Source organism: Salvelinus sp. IW2-2015, linkage group LG35 (genome assembly GCF_002910315.2).
Source record: "Salvelinus sp. IW2-2015 linkage group LG35, ASM291031v2, whole genome shotgun sequence".
Taxonomy (NCBI): Eukaryota; Metazoa; Chordata; class Actinopteri; order Salmoniformes; family Salmonidae; genus Salvelinus; species Salvelinus sp. IW2-2015.
Window position 1 is genome coordinate 4,167,166 of NC_036874.1, and position 15,259 is coordinate 4,182,424.

Below are 15,259 nucleotides of genomic sequence, written 5' to 3' on the forward strand. Positions count from 1 at the left end.
TGGTAGTGACAGTGACTAATGTTCAGGGCAGAGTACTGGTTGGAGGCCGGCTAGAAGCGTTTTTTCAGTCTCTTGGTCCCAGCTTTGATGCACTTGTTCTGTCTCCGCCTTCTAGATGGTAGCGGGGTGAACAAGCCGTTGCTCGGGTGGCTGAGGTCCTTGATGATCTTCTTGGCCTTCCTGTGACACAGTGTGCTGTAGATGTCCTGGAGGACAGGCAGTGTGCTCCTGGTGATGCATTGGGCTGACCGCACCACCCTCTGGAGAGCCCTGTTGTTGCGGACGGTGCAGTTGCCATACCAGGCGGTGATACAGCCCGACAGGATGCTCATAATGGTGCATCTGTAGAAGTTTGTGAGGGTTTTAGCTGCCAAGCCAAATTTCTTCAGCCTCCTGTTTATTCTGTATACTGGGGTATTTGTAAATAGCCACTGGATGGTCTTTCAATACCACCAAAACTGCTGAAAATATTTATTTGAAGTTTTTCAATACATTTTAATATTTGTAGCTATTTTTTAAGTAAATACCTGCAGTCACCTTGTGCAATGTTTTAGGAGATAAAGCACATCGCGTTCTTCTTTCACCTGTCACATTATTTTACATTATGAAGCTTACTTAGTTCTCCAGCACAGTTCAGCCAGTCACATTTTGTTTGTAAATTGCACAATAGGAGAAAGCGGTAGCAGGTGAGTCCAGCTGTGTATTGACAGGGGTCACATTTTATATTGAAAGTCAACAGTGTTTTTTTACTTCGATAGAGTGATCAGGGGTGCAACTATAGTTTTCCTTCACAGAAAATACATTAGTGTAGCACATTCGGCATAATATAGCTTCATTTTCATCAGATGACAACAGAAGTGCAACGCTATTTGGCTGGCAGCCACACAACTAAATGAGCTTACAATGAAAAAGCAAAAACAATGCATGGCCATCATATTTCTAATGTTTAGGCCTATCCAAGCACACCATGACAGTCGTGAAGCGGGAGACTGAAAATATTTGGCATGGGTCCACAGATCCTCAAAAGGTTCTACAGCTGCACCATCGAGAGCATCCTGACTGGTTGCATCATTGCCTACAGAGGGTAGTGCGAACAACCCAGTACATCACTGGGGCCAAGCTTCCTGTCATCCAGGACCTCTATACCAGGTGGTGTCAGAAGAAGGCCCTAAAAATTGTCAAAGACTCCAGCCACCCTAGTCATAGACTGTTCTCTCTGCTACCACACAGCAAGCGGTACCGGAGCCCCAAGTCTAGGTCCAAGAGGCTTCTAAACAGCTTATACCCCCAAGCCATAAGACTCCTGAACATCTAGTCAAATGGCTACCCAGACTATTCGCATTGCCCCCCCTCCCCTCTCCACACCACTGCCACTCTCTGTTGTCATCTATGCATTGTCACTTTAATTAACTCTACCTACATGTACATACTACCTCAACTAACAAGTGCCAACGCACATTGACTCTGTACCAGCACCCCCCTGTACATATTGTGATTTTTTTACTGCTGCTCTTTAATTACTTGTTACTTTTATCTCTTATTCTTATCCGTATTTTTGAAACTGCACTGTCGGTTAGGGGCTCGTAAGTAAGCATTTCACTGTAAGGTCTACACCTGTTGTATTCGGCGCATGTGACTAATACCATTTGATTTGATTTGATCATAGAAAGAATGTAGCCAGCTACATTTTCTAATGTTTTGCTTCAAGTTAATTTTGCATTTTACTTGAAAAAATAGGCTGGCTACACTGAGAAAAGTACCAGAGAAAAGTAGCTCCACATCATTCAGAGCGCTGTCTGCTAATAGAATGCCCGTTCGTGAATTCTCATCGGAGTTTAGAAGTGCAACTGATGCACAAAAGGAGTCTGATGCCGAGCAGAAATTACAATAAAAAGCATTTTAGATCTGTGTATAAAAAACACAGCAAGATATTTCTTATACGTTTATATGTTTTTCCTGCGTGAATATGCATTAACACCTAGTTTAACTTGCTAAGTACGTGGCTGAATTCATAAGTTGATGGGGCATCACATAATGTTAGGTTTCTAACATGTTTGAGAAGTCAAAGCCCTTTGGATGAGTTATTTGTACAGCTGCCACTTCTATCTTGATTTCCTTGTGTTTTTTCTACTCTCTGTTCTTGGCCCATCAGTCTGCTCCTACCCCTTCTTCTCCAAGCAGAGCAGGCAGGCCCATTGTCCTAGCCACTTCAGACTCCACACTGGAGAGACAGTACTGCATGCGTCAAAACTTTGTTCATTTGCACAATGTCTCTCGTTCATTTTTGCTTGTAAAGGTCCAAACTCCACAAATATGACATCCAGTAGCTCCTACCTATATATGTATAACTTTATGATCTGGATTGCCTGTCGTTGCAATTCATTTATTATCGTTTGCACTACTTAGCATATTTAAACTAGCAGCTTCCATGAAAATTCACTATTACTTGTGTCAGTATGTAAAAATGTAATAAAATGTATGCACTCTACTGTAAGTCGCTCTGGATAAGAGCGTCTGCTAAATGACTAAAATGTAAATGTAAATGCTAATTTTGTTAGCATTCTGGTGACACCCAATGGGCTTTTGGTGCCCCCTTGTGTACTAAACCGGTAATGCCGTAAATCCCGGGGTGAGAGAATGATGGTGTGACAATATGAACATCTGGATACCGCTCAACCCTACTGTGCCCCTGCCCGTTTTCAGTGTTTCTCTGTCTTCTATCTGTCAGGCATAATATAGTCTGCATTTCTCTCTCTCTCGCTCTCTCCCACCTTCCCTTCCTCCTTCCTTCCTTCCCTCCCTGTCTCCAGCAAAATGATAACACCAGGAGCTCCAAAAACAAACCATCTGAATTAGCATGATAGCGGAAATATGTCATATTGATCACAAGAGGAGATACATTTTCCACAAAGGCGGCTGACGGKTTTCAAACAGAAACTGTGACGTCCTATGATGTAATTATGGTAACCACCATCAAGTGAGTTATTGCCTTTCAATGAATCATTATGCATATTGAGTTTGCTAATTTGTAAATCATTACAAACACATTCCCCATAATCAACGTAATCTAATGGCCAACAGACATTTGAAATGAAATGTAACACTAACCGAAGTGTGTCTTAAATGAAGTCTATATTAAACCATTATTCAATACATAATAAAACAGCTATGTTTCACTAGCAACATGGGGAATGGATAATATAATGGTATCGTTACATAGTAATGAACAATCACAGTTCATCTTGGGCTGTTGGACATGGATGGGGCTGAGACACAACATCAGTGTTGTAACTTGAGGAATCTTCATGTGAGAGGAGTAATTAGCCTGAGGCTAATGGATTATAGATTCAATTTATTTTTAGTGTAAAGCCGTCTGACATGGTGGGCCACGGACGAAAATGTCATCCCCTATTAATTGACCATTGGTGCTGATGTTCAACGGTGCATGTGCACCAGCATTAAAGAGTTGTTTGACTGAGTTCATGGAACTGTGCCCTTGCCTTTCTGCCATTTGTATGTCTCTGTGTGTGTGTCTCTCTATTTCTCTCACTCTCTCTTTTTCGCTCTCTGTATCCTTCCATTCTACTCAACAGTCTCACTCTTGCTCCCCTTCTCTCTCTTACTCATCTTCTCTCTCTCATTCGCTCTCCCACTCTCTGTATCTCTCCTCCCTCCTCAACAGTCTCTCTCTTTCTCTCTTGTTTCTCTCCTTCAATCTCTTTTCCTCCCTACCACTTTTTATATCTCCCCCTGCACAGTGTCTCTCTCTTCTTCTCCCCTCTCTCTTCCTCTAGACTAGAAACAGCCGTATGGATTGGCAGAGAGCTAAATTGCTCTGCGTGAGCTTGGTCACAGCTCAGCTCTCCTTGAGATAATGAAATGACAATTAATGGGAAAGCTGTGTGCACTCGCTCATTTGCTCACTCACTCGTTCACTTGTAGAGCAGCATAGAAACAGCATGAAATAGAAAAAAATAAGGCTGTAGGAAGGAGAGCAACTCTCACAAAACTTTGGGGGGAAAGTAATATGGTGTCTATAAACTTTAGTAATCCAACAGAAAAATCAAAATGCCAGCGTGTCACGTTCGCTGGAATAATTATCGGACCAAGGCGCAGCGGATGTTGAGTTCCACATAATTTATTAGAAAGTGAAACCGTGACTACAGAGGTGCTACGTGCACTAACTCAAAACAATATCCCATCAACCACAGGTGGAAAAAATGCAACTTAAATATGATCCCCAATTAGAGACAACGATAGCCAGCTGCCTCYAATTGGGAATCATACCAAACACCAACATAGAAAACAAAACTAGTACCCGACATAGAAAATATAAACTAGACTAACCCCCCAGTCACGCCCTGACCTACTCCACCATAGAAAATAAGGACTCTCTATGGTCAGGACGTGACACAGCGTAGATCTGTGAATTGGCTTTTGGGATATATTACAGTAATATATAACTTTTTTCAACAGCAGAGTATTTCTTATGGTGTACATGTGCAATATTCTGTTAGACTTTAGATACCCATATAAGAGTAACTGTGTAAGTTATTCAGGAAGAGTAACTGTGTAAGTTATTCAGGAAGAGTAACTGTGTAAGTTATTCAGGAAGAGTAWCTGTGCAAGTTATTCAGGAAGAGTAACTATGTAAGTTATGCAGGAAGAGTAACTGTGGAAGTTATTCAGGAAGAGTAACTGTGGAAGTTATTCAGGAAGAGTAACTGTGCAAGTTATTTCAGGAAGAGTAACTGTGAAGTTATTCAGGGAGAGTAACTGTGTAAGTTATTCAGGAAGAGTAACTGTGCAAGTTATTCAGGAAGAGTAACTGTGTAAGTTATTCAGGAAGAGTAACTGAGTAAGTTATTCAGGAAGAGTAACTGTGTAAGTTATTCAGGAAAAGTAACTGTGTAAGTTATGCAGGAAGAGTAACTGTGTAAGTTATTCAGGGAGAGTAACTGTGTAAGTTATTCAGGAAGAGTAACTGTGTAAGTTATGCAGGAAGAGTAACTGTGTAAGTTATGCAGGAAGAGTAACTGTGTAAGTTATTCAGGGAGAGTAACTGTGTAATATTCAGGAAGAGTAACTGGTAAGTAGTTCAGGAAGAGTAACTGTGTAAGTTATGCAGGAAGAGTAACTGTGGAAGTTATTCAGGAAGAGTAACTGTGGAAGTTATTCAGGAAGGTAACTGTGTAATTTATTCAGGAAGAGTAACTGTGTAAGTTATTCAGGGAGAGTAACTGTGTAAGTTATTCAGGGAGAGTAACTGTGTAAGTTATGCAGGAAGAGTAACTGTGTAAGTTATTCAGAAAGAGTAACTATGTAAGTTATTCAGGAAGAGTAAATGTGTAAGTTATTCAGGAAGAGTAACTGTGTAAGTTATTCAGGAGAGTAACTGTGTAAGTTATTCAGGAAGAGTAACTGTGTAAGTTATGCAGGAGAAGTAACTGTGTAAGTTATTCAGGAAGAGTAACTATGTAAGTTATTCAGGAAGAGTAACTGTGTAAGTTATGCAAGAAGAGTACTGTGTAAGTTATTCAGGGAGAGTAACTGTGTAAGTTATGCAGGAAGAGTAACTGTGTAAGTTATTCAGGAGAGTAACTGTGTAAGTTATTCAGGAAGAGTAACTGTGTAAGTTTTTCAGGTGTTGTTAGATCCATCCAATAAAATAAATGTATAAAAGCACCTTTCTGAAACAAGCGGATAAATCCCTGACATCGCATGTTGGTAATCTATGTGTGTGTACGGTTGTAGATATGAGAGAGAGGAAAAAGTCAAAGAAAAGCCATTAGAGAGATAAGGATATAGGAAGAGGGTCGGCTGCTGTTGACAACAAATCACTAAGTAGGACAGTGATATTCAAACCATAGATATAAAATAAAGTACAGTAAACTGAAAAAGTATGATACAGTACATCAGCTCAAATGTGTGGGTGTTTATGCTTGTGTGCCTGTATGAATGTGTGTGTACTGTATGTGCTTCAATCTGTAGATAGAGGACTCCTGCTATCTCCAGGAGCGATAATTAGACTTTTTGTCTTAATATGTTGCTGTCTTTTTGATAGCTAGGGCCATCTACTTTAATTCAGGATCGGTGGGTCCCCCACTGGACGGTTGAGCTAACGTACGTTAAGGTGATTAGCATGAGGTTGTAAGTAACAAGAACATTTCCCAGGACATAGACATACCTGATAATGTCAGAAAGCTTAAATTCTTGTTAATCTAACTGCACCGTCCAATTTACAGTAGCTATTACAGTGAAAGAATACCATGCTATTGTTTGAGGAGAGTGCACAGTTATGAACTTGATACAACATTTTGATCAGAAATGCAATGGTTCATTGGATCAGTCTAAAACTTTGCACATACACTGCTGCCATCTAGTGGCCAAAATCTAAATTGCACCTGGGCTGGAATAATACATTATGGCCTTTCTCTTGCACTTCAAAGATGATGGTACAAAACAAATCTTTATTTATATTTTTCTTTGTATTTTCTTTTACCAGATCTAATGTGTTATATACTCCTACATTTATTTCACATTTCRTTTCCTTTCAAATGGTATCAAGAATATGTGTATCCTTGCTTCAATGCCTGAGCTACATGCAGTTAGATTTTGGTATGTCATTTCATCGCGGGTGGCACAGGGGCTACTCAATTCTTCTAGGTGGAGATTTTCTATTTTCTCCCTCACTCACCTGTCCATCTCCTAATTTGAATTCCATGTTGTCACTGTCACTTGTCATCTCAAGCTTAACATTGTTGTCATCTATTGCCCACCAGGTGCCCTTAGAGAGCTCCTCAATGAGCTTAACATCTTGATAAGTTAATTTCCTGACGGTGGCTCACCACTCAGTCCACTGGGCGACTTCAAGCTCCCGACGTCTGCCTTCAATTCATTTMTTTCAACCTCTTTCTTTCCACTTATTTCCTCTTTTGACCTCCCCTCCCCTCCCACTCACAAGGCAGGCAATGCGCTTGACCTAAACTTTGCTAGATGCTGTTCGCCTACCGCAACCCTCCTCCAGGTCTCTAATCACTACTTTGTTTCCTTTTCTGTCTCCCTTTCTTCCAACCCTACCCAGAAGGTMATGTAGTCTTTGCTCTCTGTCTCCCTCTGCTCCAGGGTTCGTCATCTAGGTATGGCCTCAGGCCCAATTTTTTCTGAGYTAATAGTTGGCGGGCCAGAACATAGTTAGTATATTATGCTAGCACAATTAATTGGCCCACACTACAAATTAAACAAAATGTTTAACACATCTGATTAGTGCATAATAAACTCAGTGACAATAACATAATGAATTCTGTCACTTATACAGGTTACATCTGCAGTTACAAGGAAGAGGGAAAACAGTCATGGATATGGTGGAAAAACTTGAGGCATTTACTAGGAAGCTTGAGTTGTTTGATTTGAACTTGTCATCTGGAAGGCTAATCCACTTCAGCACACTGAAGAACGACAGGCAGAGGGACCAGACAACTTCTCCACAAGATTTGAAGACTACAGCAGCCCAAGGATATCATTGCGYTTGTACATGATCCTCTCACTGTCCGCCCAGGTGGAGAATTCTCCTCCCTTGCTAAGAAAACGATACCCTTGCTGGATGAGTCCCCAATTCAAACTGAGCTGATTGAATTCCAGACATCGAGCAATCTCAGGGATGCACTCAGGAGTGCAGAGTCCTTGTGTGCGTTTTGTGTGGCATGCTCAGAGGAATAAAGCACAAAAAAGAAACATGCATTTTATGTGCCAACAATGTTTGGATCAATGTACACCTGTGAGTCTTCATTTTCCTCTATGAACGCAGTATAGATTCACAACTGGAACCGGCTTTCACATAAGTCAATCGAGGACTGCCTGCGCATCAAAATCACATCCATCTCACACGACATCCACAAGATCGTGTCTGAGGGGAAATGCAACTTTTCCCATTGAGTAAGTCACTTACTGGCTGGCCTACATGACTTTAATGAGTAAATACTAACATTATTGTGARTACTTATCCAGGGATAATTAGGTCTCAGGCTGACAGTATTTTCTGTTTGGTCTGTTGTTACAGGAGCACGCTATACCGATACAGAAATTCAGATACAGACTGTAAAGCTCGTGGAAAGGAGTGGACCAAAGCGCAGCGTAGAAAGTGTTCATGATTTTATCTATCAAAAAACACTCAAACAAAATAACAAAGCGAAAACGAACAGTTCTGTCAGGTACAGACACTAAACAGAAAACAAGACCCCACAAAACCCAAAAGGAAAATGACAAATTATATATGATCCCCAATCAGGGACAACGATAGACAGCTGCCCCTGATTGGGAATCAATCACCCCAACATAGAAATAAGGAAACTAGAATGCCCACCCTAATCACACCCTGACCTAACCAAATAGAGAAATAAAAAGGCTCTCKAAGGTCAGGGCGTTACACAGACATTGCCTTTTTTTCTTTAAATTATTGTTTTATTTAGGATGCTACAGTTTTGGCCAGTTGCAATTGTAAATAGGCCTAATAAAAACATCCCACTTATATTAGGACATAYMTTTTTTTATTGTGAAAGATGCTGTTAAGYCTCATAGCCTACCTCAGCCAGTTAAGTTATTTTATATAGGCCTAGGCTTGGAAGAAATAGACTCCAATTAAGCCCTCTTGTTATCTGTAAAGTCAAATTAAAATTAAGATTATTGTTGAAATGAATGATAATATTTTCAGCACCAGGCGCTGTTTACCTCTAATTGATTTTCTTTTTGTTATATTGTTTTTTAAATTAAAATAATATTAATAATTAATTTGTTCGGTCAAATAATATTTCTGATTTGGCCTGCAGGCCGCCAGTTGGGGAAACCTGCTCTACTCTCTCATCTTCTATCCTATCATGTCGCCCTTCTGCTAAATCCTTCTCTCTCCTGTCTCCTCATTCTGCCTCTATGACCCTACTCTCCTCGCTTTCCACATCCTATGACTCCCACTGTCTCCTTTMCTCCCTGCCAGCTCGGCCMTCCCCTTCTGCTCCGTGGCTGAATGACTCACTGCGAGTTTACAGAACAKGGCTGCGGGCATCTGATCAAAAAAGGAGGAAAACTAAACTTCCGGAGGACTTATTATCCTTTCAATCCCTCCTCTATACCTTCTCTTCCTCTGTATCCGCTGCTAAAACCWMTTTCTATCACTCTCAATTTCCAGCTTCTGCCTCTACCTCTAGGAAATKATTTTCAACCTTCTCCTCCCACCTTTATCCTCCACCCCCTCCCCCTCCCTCTCTGCGAACGACTTTGTCAACCACTTTGAAAAGAAGGTTGACAACATCCGCTCCTCATTCACTCAGTCTATTTAGTCCACTTGTGACACTCACACAGAACTACCCTAAACCTTGACCTTTTTCTCCAGATTATATCCTGCYTGCTCAACCCCATTCCCTCCTCCCTTCTCCAGACACTCTCTGGAGACCTTCTCCCATTCCTCACTTCCCTCAAACTCATTCCTGACCACTGGCTGTGTCACCTTTGACTTCAATATGGCCAGAGTCGCTCCCCTTCTCTGGGAACAAACACTCGATCCCTCTGACGTCAAAAACTACAGTCCGGTGTCCCTTATTTACTTTCTTTCCAAAACACTTCACCGTGCTGTCTCTGACCAACTCTCTCGCTAGCTCTCTCAAAACTATTTTCTTGACACTAACCAGTCAGGCTTCAAGACGGGTCACTCACACTGCTCTCCTCTGTGTCATAGAGGCTCTCCGTACAGCCAAAGCTGACTCTCTCTCCTCTGTTCTCATCCTCCTACATCTATCCGCTGCCTTCGAGATGATGAACCATCATATCCTCCTCTCCACCCTCTCAGGGCTGGGAATTTCAGGCTTTGCACACTCTTGGATTGCATGCTACCTGGCAGGCCGCTCCTACCAAGTGATGTGGAGAGGATCTGTGTCTGCACAATGTGCTCTCACTACTGGTGTCCCCCAGGGCTCAGTTATACTATATCCGTAGAGTACGACCCTACGTGACACAGGCAGTGGCGTAGGTCCTAATCCAGGCACTTGTCATCTCCCATCTGGACTATTGCAACTTGCTGTTGACTGGGTTCCCCGTTTGTGCCATCAAACCCCTGCAACWTATCCAGAACACAGCAACTGGTGTTCAAGTTCTCCCATGTACCCCCCTACTAGCACTGGCTTTGCTGATAGCTACTTTATTGAGGACAAATGTACTTACTGTGACTGATATATGGGGTTGCCCTACCTAGCTATCTTAAGATGAATGAACTGTAAGTCGCTAAATGACGTGTGTGTTTGCAGACAGAGTATCAGGGTCATAAAACCTCACTGTGTTGGATAGAAGCTATCTACTACTAGTAACAGAAAAGGTGACATTTTAATTAACCCAAAAACACTTTTGTCAATATATTATTTAAGATAGCCAGAGGGCTACACACTACAGGCCTATGCTACCAACACTGACTTCTTAGCCCTACTGTGATATAATCGTGGCAAGGATGACAAGGGGGAAAAGTATGACATAAAATTGCTAGTCAATATACACAAGGAAAATGAGAAAAAAAAATACATTGGGCATTTTGTGAATGTGCTACCAAATGGAATTGAGAGTCACTCAAAAGAAATCAGAAACAAATCATAACCAAGTAATACTTSATTGCAGTCTACCGTCTGATGCACATTACTAACGTATTTCTGTTCTTAGTCAATAAAGTTGTACAATGAAATTGAAACCTCATAATCATTATCTTGGTGGAAGAAACAGTTGTTTATGGAATTGGAGTTCAGTGTTGGTATATCTGTTTGATTTTCCTATWAGACTCCAGGCTACCGTTTTACTGTTTCAATCTTTCCAATTAATTTAGCTAACGGCAAAAGCTAATAAAATATGACATGAAAATGTGATCTTTATTGTTATTTCCACAGCATCGTAATGAACGCAATAAAGTAGTAATGAAATAGCAAACCCTGTTATTTGAAATCATGTTTGTCCTACTGATCCTGTAAATAGATGTGTATCAGCATGACACCTGAAWATCTCTATTGAAATGTAATGTCAGTACCAGCAATACACAGACATGACAATATACAGGAACTGCATTTAGTTGACATAAACGCCTGCCCGCACACCCGCCTGCAAGTACATACACACACACACACAGACACACACACACACAAAAGCACACACACGCACACACATATCACTGAACCTGGACAATGAAACGAGGACACTACTGCACCTGGTGATGGCTGGCCTTTGCTAGCTCCTGATTGGCTGACTCCACGTTGGATGTGGTGGTCTGAATGTGGTCCTCAATGCTATCTGAAGAGACATAAAAGCATGGTAAATATGATGATTATACTTTATAGCAACATAGATATATTTTATAGCAACACAGTACAACATGTCCCCCAGTTTAGGACCTTTTCTTACCAGGTTGAAGCACACTGGGTACTCTTTCATTCTATAGCTTCTATGGCTTCGACCGGGAGACAAATGAGGCGGTGTACAATTGGCCCAGCATCGTCCGAGTTAGGGCAGGGTTTGGCTGGCCGGGATGTCTTGTACCATCGCGGTCTAGTGACTCCTTGTGGCGGACCGGGCGCGTGCACGCTGACTTCGGTTGCCAGTTGTACRGTGTTTCCTCCGACACATTGGTGCGGCTGGCTTCCGGGTTAAATGAGCAGTGTGTCAAGAAGCTCTACGGCTTCTAATCAAGATTAGATTCCGAAAAGAATCGACTTCTAAGATTCAGTATTTTTGGAATGGAGGAGACTGATTAGTTGCCGTACTTCTGAGAACACTTGCATCTTAAAAAAAAAGAAGAAGTTATTTAAAAAAAACTCTACCCCTTTTTTCTCCCTAATTTTGTAGTATCCAATTGGTAGTAGTTACAGTCTTGTCTCATCGCTGCAACTCCCGTACGGACWCGGGAGAWGCGAAGGTCGAGAGCCATGCGTMCTCCGAAACTCAACCCAATGCACATTCAACCCGGAAGCCAGCYGCACCAATGTGTCGGAGGAAACACCGTACACCTGGSGACCTGGTCAGCGTGCACTGCGCCCRGCCCGCCACAGGAGACGCTAGTGCGCGATGAGACAATGATATCCCTGCCGGTCAACCCCTCCCTAACCCGGACGACGCTGGGCCAATTGTGCGACACCCCATGGGCCTCCCGGTCGCAGCCGGCTACGACAGAGCCTGGGCTCGAACCCAGAATCTCTCGTGGCACAGCTAGCACTGCGATGCAGTGCCTAAGACCCCTGCGCCACCCGGAAGGCCCCACACTTGCATCTTTAATAGCGCGCTAGYGAGGGATGGAGAGAGAGGGGAGCGGCACAGTATAGGCAGGTCGGCCACCAGGCAGACAGAGTCAGAACCGTGCACTAGGCCTATCTATCTGCAATCAAAAGCTGTATCTCACAACGGAATTCTGTATCTCACAATTTCTTGGCTTGCAAGAATGAATAGGCTAGGATATTGAGATGAGCGAGATACAACACTTGGCTCTCACACAGTCACACACAGTATCTGCGCATGTGCACGGGTTCACTTCACTCTGTTCACAGCGTGGTTGCCAGTGGACCAAAACAGCAGAGAAGTTGAGCCTCGCAATTCAACGCTCTTAGTTGTTATGGAAATTGACCCACTATGCTGTTTACTTTCTGCATCTACGGTTAGGGATATTTCTTAACGTTAAGGATCCCAATTTCGTTTAAACGTTCACACCCCTACACCATAGCATACAGTATTTGTGTTATGCCGTTATGTGAGCAAGGTGAAAAAATATTCCACATCCTCTTTAACATGTACAGTTACACTTCTATTTAATTTCCTAGAAAGGCTCAATGTGGGGTTTCTTCAGCTCATTTCATGTCTCTCTGTTCGCTGGTCCTTGTGTCTTTGGCCTGCGCCGACTGAGCTGTGTGTGTGTGCGTGCGTGCGTGCGTGCGTGCGTGCGTGCTGTTTTCTGTGTGATTGTGCTTGTATGACACATTCACACTTTGAATGGGTGAATTGGGTACACACTGTTCCTTTGCACACACATTGGTAGCCTTGAAAGGTTTGATCTTACTCAGAAAGTGCATCACCTGCTGTTGTAAACATACAGTGACAGAGGGAGGAAGGTGGAAGTGGAGGGAAAGAGAGAGAGAAAGAAGATGTTCTATTTGATAAGCCGTCATAATATCTCATCGCTCCGATTGAGCTGCTCGTATGATGTCACTATCAACTTCCTTTAGTGCACTCTCCATGGTCATGAAGCTTCAAAATCTTAGAATAACGCACAACTGTGTTTATGGATAGACCAACTCAGTTGGAATTCTCTCCTTATTTACATAATCACTTGCACAAGATCATTAATAAACTGGAAAAGGATGCACACACATTCTCTGTCACAACACTGTAAATAGCGTCACACTTGATCGAAGATGTAGTATATTGAGTTTTGATGGTGCACAACATTCTAATCGAGAGGTGATGTATGATGTGATGATCCATTATGGAAGGGAATATTTGAACAAATGGGACTTTTGTTTCCTAGATAAGTTCTGGGATGGCGCTGACTATGTGTGTTAGGACAAAATAAGACTTGTTTGTTGTTTGGCCTTTAGAGAGAGGGTTTTCTGAGGTGAACACGCAAGGAGGATTCTCTCCTTTCAAATTCAATTGTCTCCTCATTTCTCTCACATGTAGAGCACAGGGGAAAATAAGGGGAAATAAATAGTGGTGAGTTCTAAGAAGTTAAATGTCAATTGTTGATAAAATTAGTTACCTAGTAAATGCACATTAGAATCCTCATTATGTATGTCTAATCTTTCTTTGGTCGTAACTGTGTGAGGATATAGGGAGAGATATTATTTTAGTATGAATATGAGGGTATACATCATGGGATCACATGAGTATACATATTGAAGTAGTACATTGAGACTGTGGTCATAACAATGAGACACTGATGTGGATACATTGAGACTGTAGATACATTGAGACTGTGATACATTGAGTGTTGTAGAGGAAGTGGAACATTGGTTGTGGTGGGAAAGTCTAAAGTGTGTAAGGATGAACATGATGGCTTTAAGAGATGGTGGAGGTGGTAAACTGTGAGAGGGTGTTCAGCTAGAAGTGTACAGAGTCAAGGTGCTCTGTCCAAGTACCTGAGAGCTGTACTACTCTACTGCGTAGTCTTTCCACATCCATTATGGACCACAGACATAAATGTTTCTCTCTCCAGCCAACCTTGAAATAGAATCAGGTAAATTGCATGTTTTGCTTTTCTGTAGCTGCGGTGCACATGGTGAGCTTTTTTATTTTTATGTGTATAATAAAGCTGGGTCTGAATAAGCTGATGGGGCTATAGGGGGCAAGGGGGCTGAAGCATGTGGGAGGTGTCCAGTAGGAGTAGGCAGGGGTGTTAGTGCTGGTTAGAAGAGGCGTAAAATTGGAGAAGATCCAAACACAATAGACCAGGAAAGATTTGGGATATAAAGTGTGCTTTTTTGGAGGGTGTTGATGCTTGAATAAGAGATATAGGCTTCTTCTGTTGACAATAACGCCAGGGGACCATTCTGCTTCACATTTGGAGCACTCTAGAGCGCACTAGGGGTTAAGCTGTGCCAGAATGATTGCAAATTAACAATACGCAGTAGAGGGCGAGGTAAGACAGACGAGTGACTGGAGAGAGAACAGTAGGAGAAGAGAAGTGAAGAAGAGAAGATGAAATAGACGTACGAGAGAGAGGGGAAGTAAGGAGACAGAGCGAGAGGAGGATGACAGAAATAGAAGAGATGAGAGTGAAGAGAGAAAGAGAAGACTTGACGGAAAGAGAGAGAGAGAGAGGACGAGTAGAGAGAGAGAGAGAGAGAGAGAGATGAGAGAGAGAGAGAGAGAGAGAGAGAGAGAGAGGAGAGAAAGAGAGAGAGTGAGATCATGCGAGAAGAGTAGACTCTGTAGAGAGGAGAGAGTGACGGAGAAGAGAGAGCCAGTAGATGGTCGAAATGTGTCTGCTGAGGGGCCAACCAAAGCATTTGTTTTTAAGGGAAAATAAAATGTGGATTTTAGCGTTTGAAGTGTAGTTCTGCACTGGCTACAGTAACCTATGTTGTGGATGTTACCGGTTCGAGGTTGTAATTATAATGAGGATAAAGTGTACATTGAAATGTTTATCGGACAGCAGTTATGACATCTTGTTAAGGACCGTTCTCAGATTAGTTCTCGCTAAGCGTAGCTATGGTGAAGCCAATGAGGAAAGTAATTGAAACATCAGATATTC

General features: G+C 42.2%; 1 protein-coding gene across 1 annotated transcript in view; it reads right to left on the reverse strand.

Moving 5' to 3' along the window:
• The window catches only part of LOC111958728 (syntaxin-12-like), a 61,845-nt gene that overhangs the window by 44,118 nt on the left and 2,468 nt on the right, over positions 1–15,259 (reverse strand). The window contains exon 2 of the mRNA XM_023979971.2: positions 11,231–11,313. Within this exon, the coding sequence (XP_023835739.1) occupies positions 11,231–11,313 (83 nt within the window). The remainder of the gene's footprint in view (positions 1–11,230; positions 11,314–15,259) is intronic.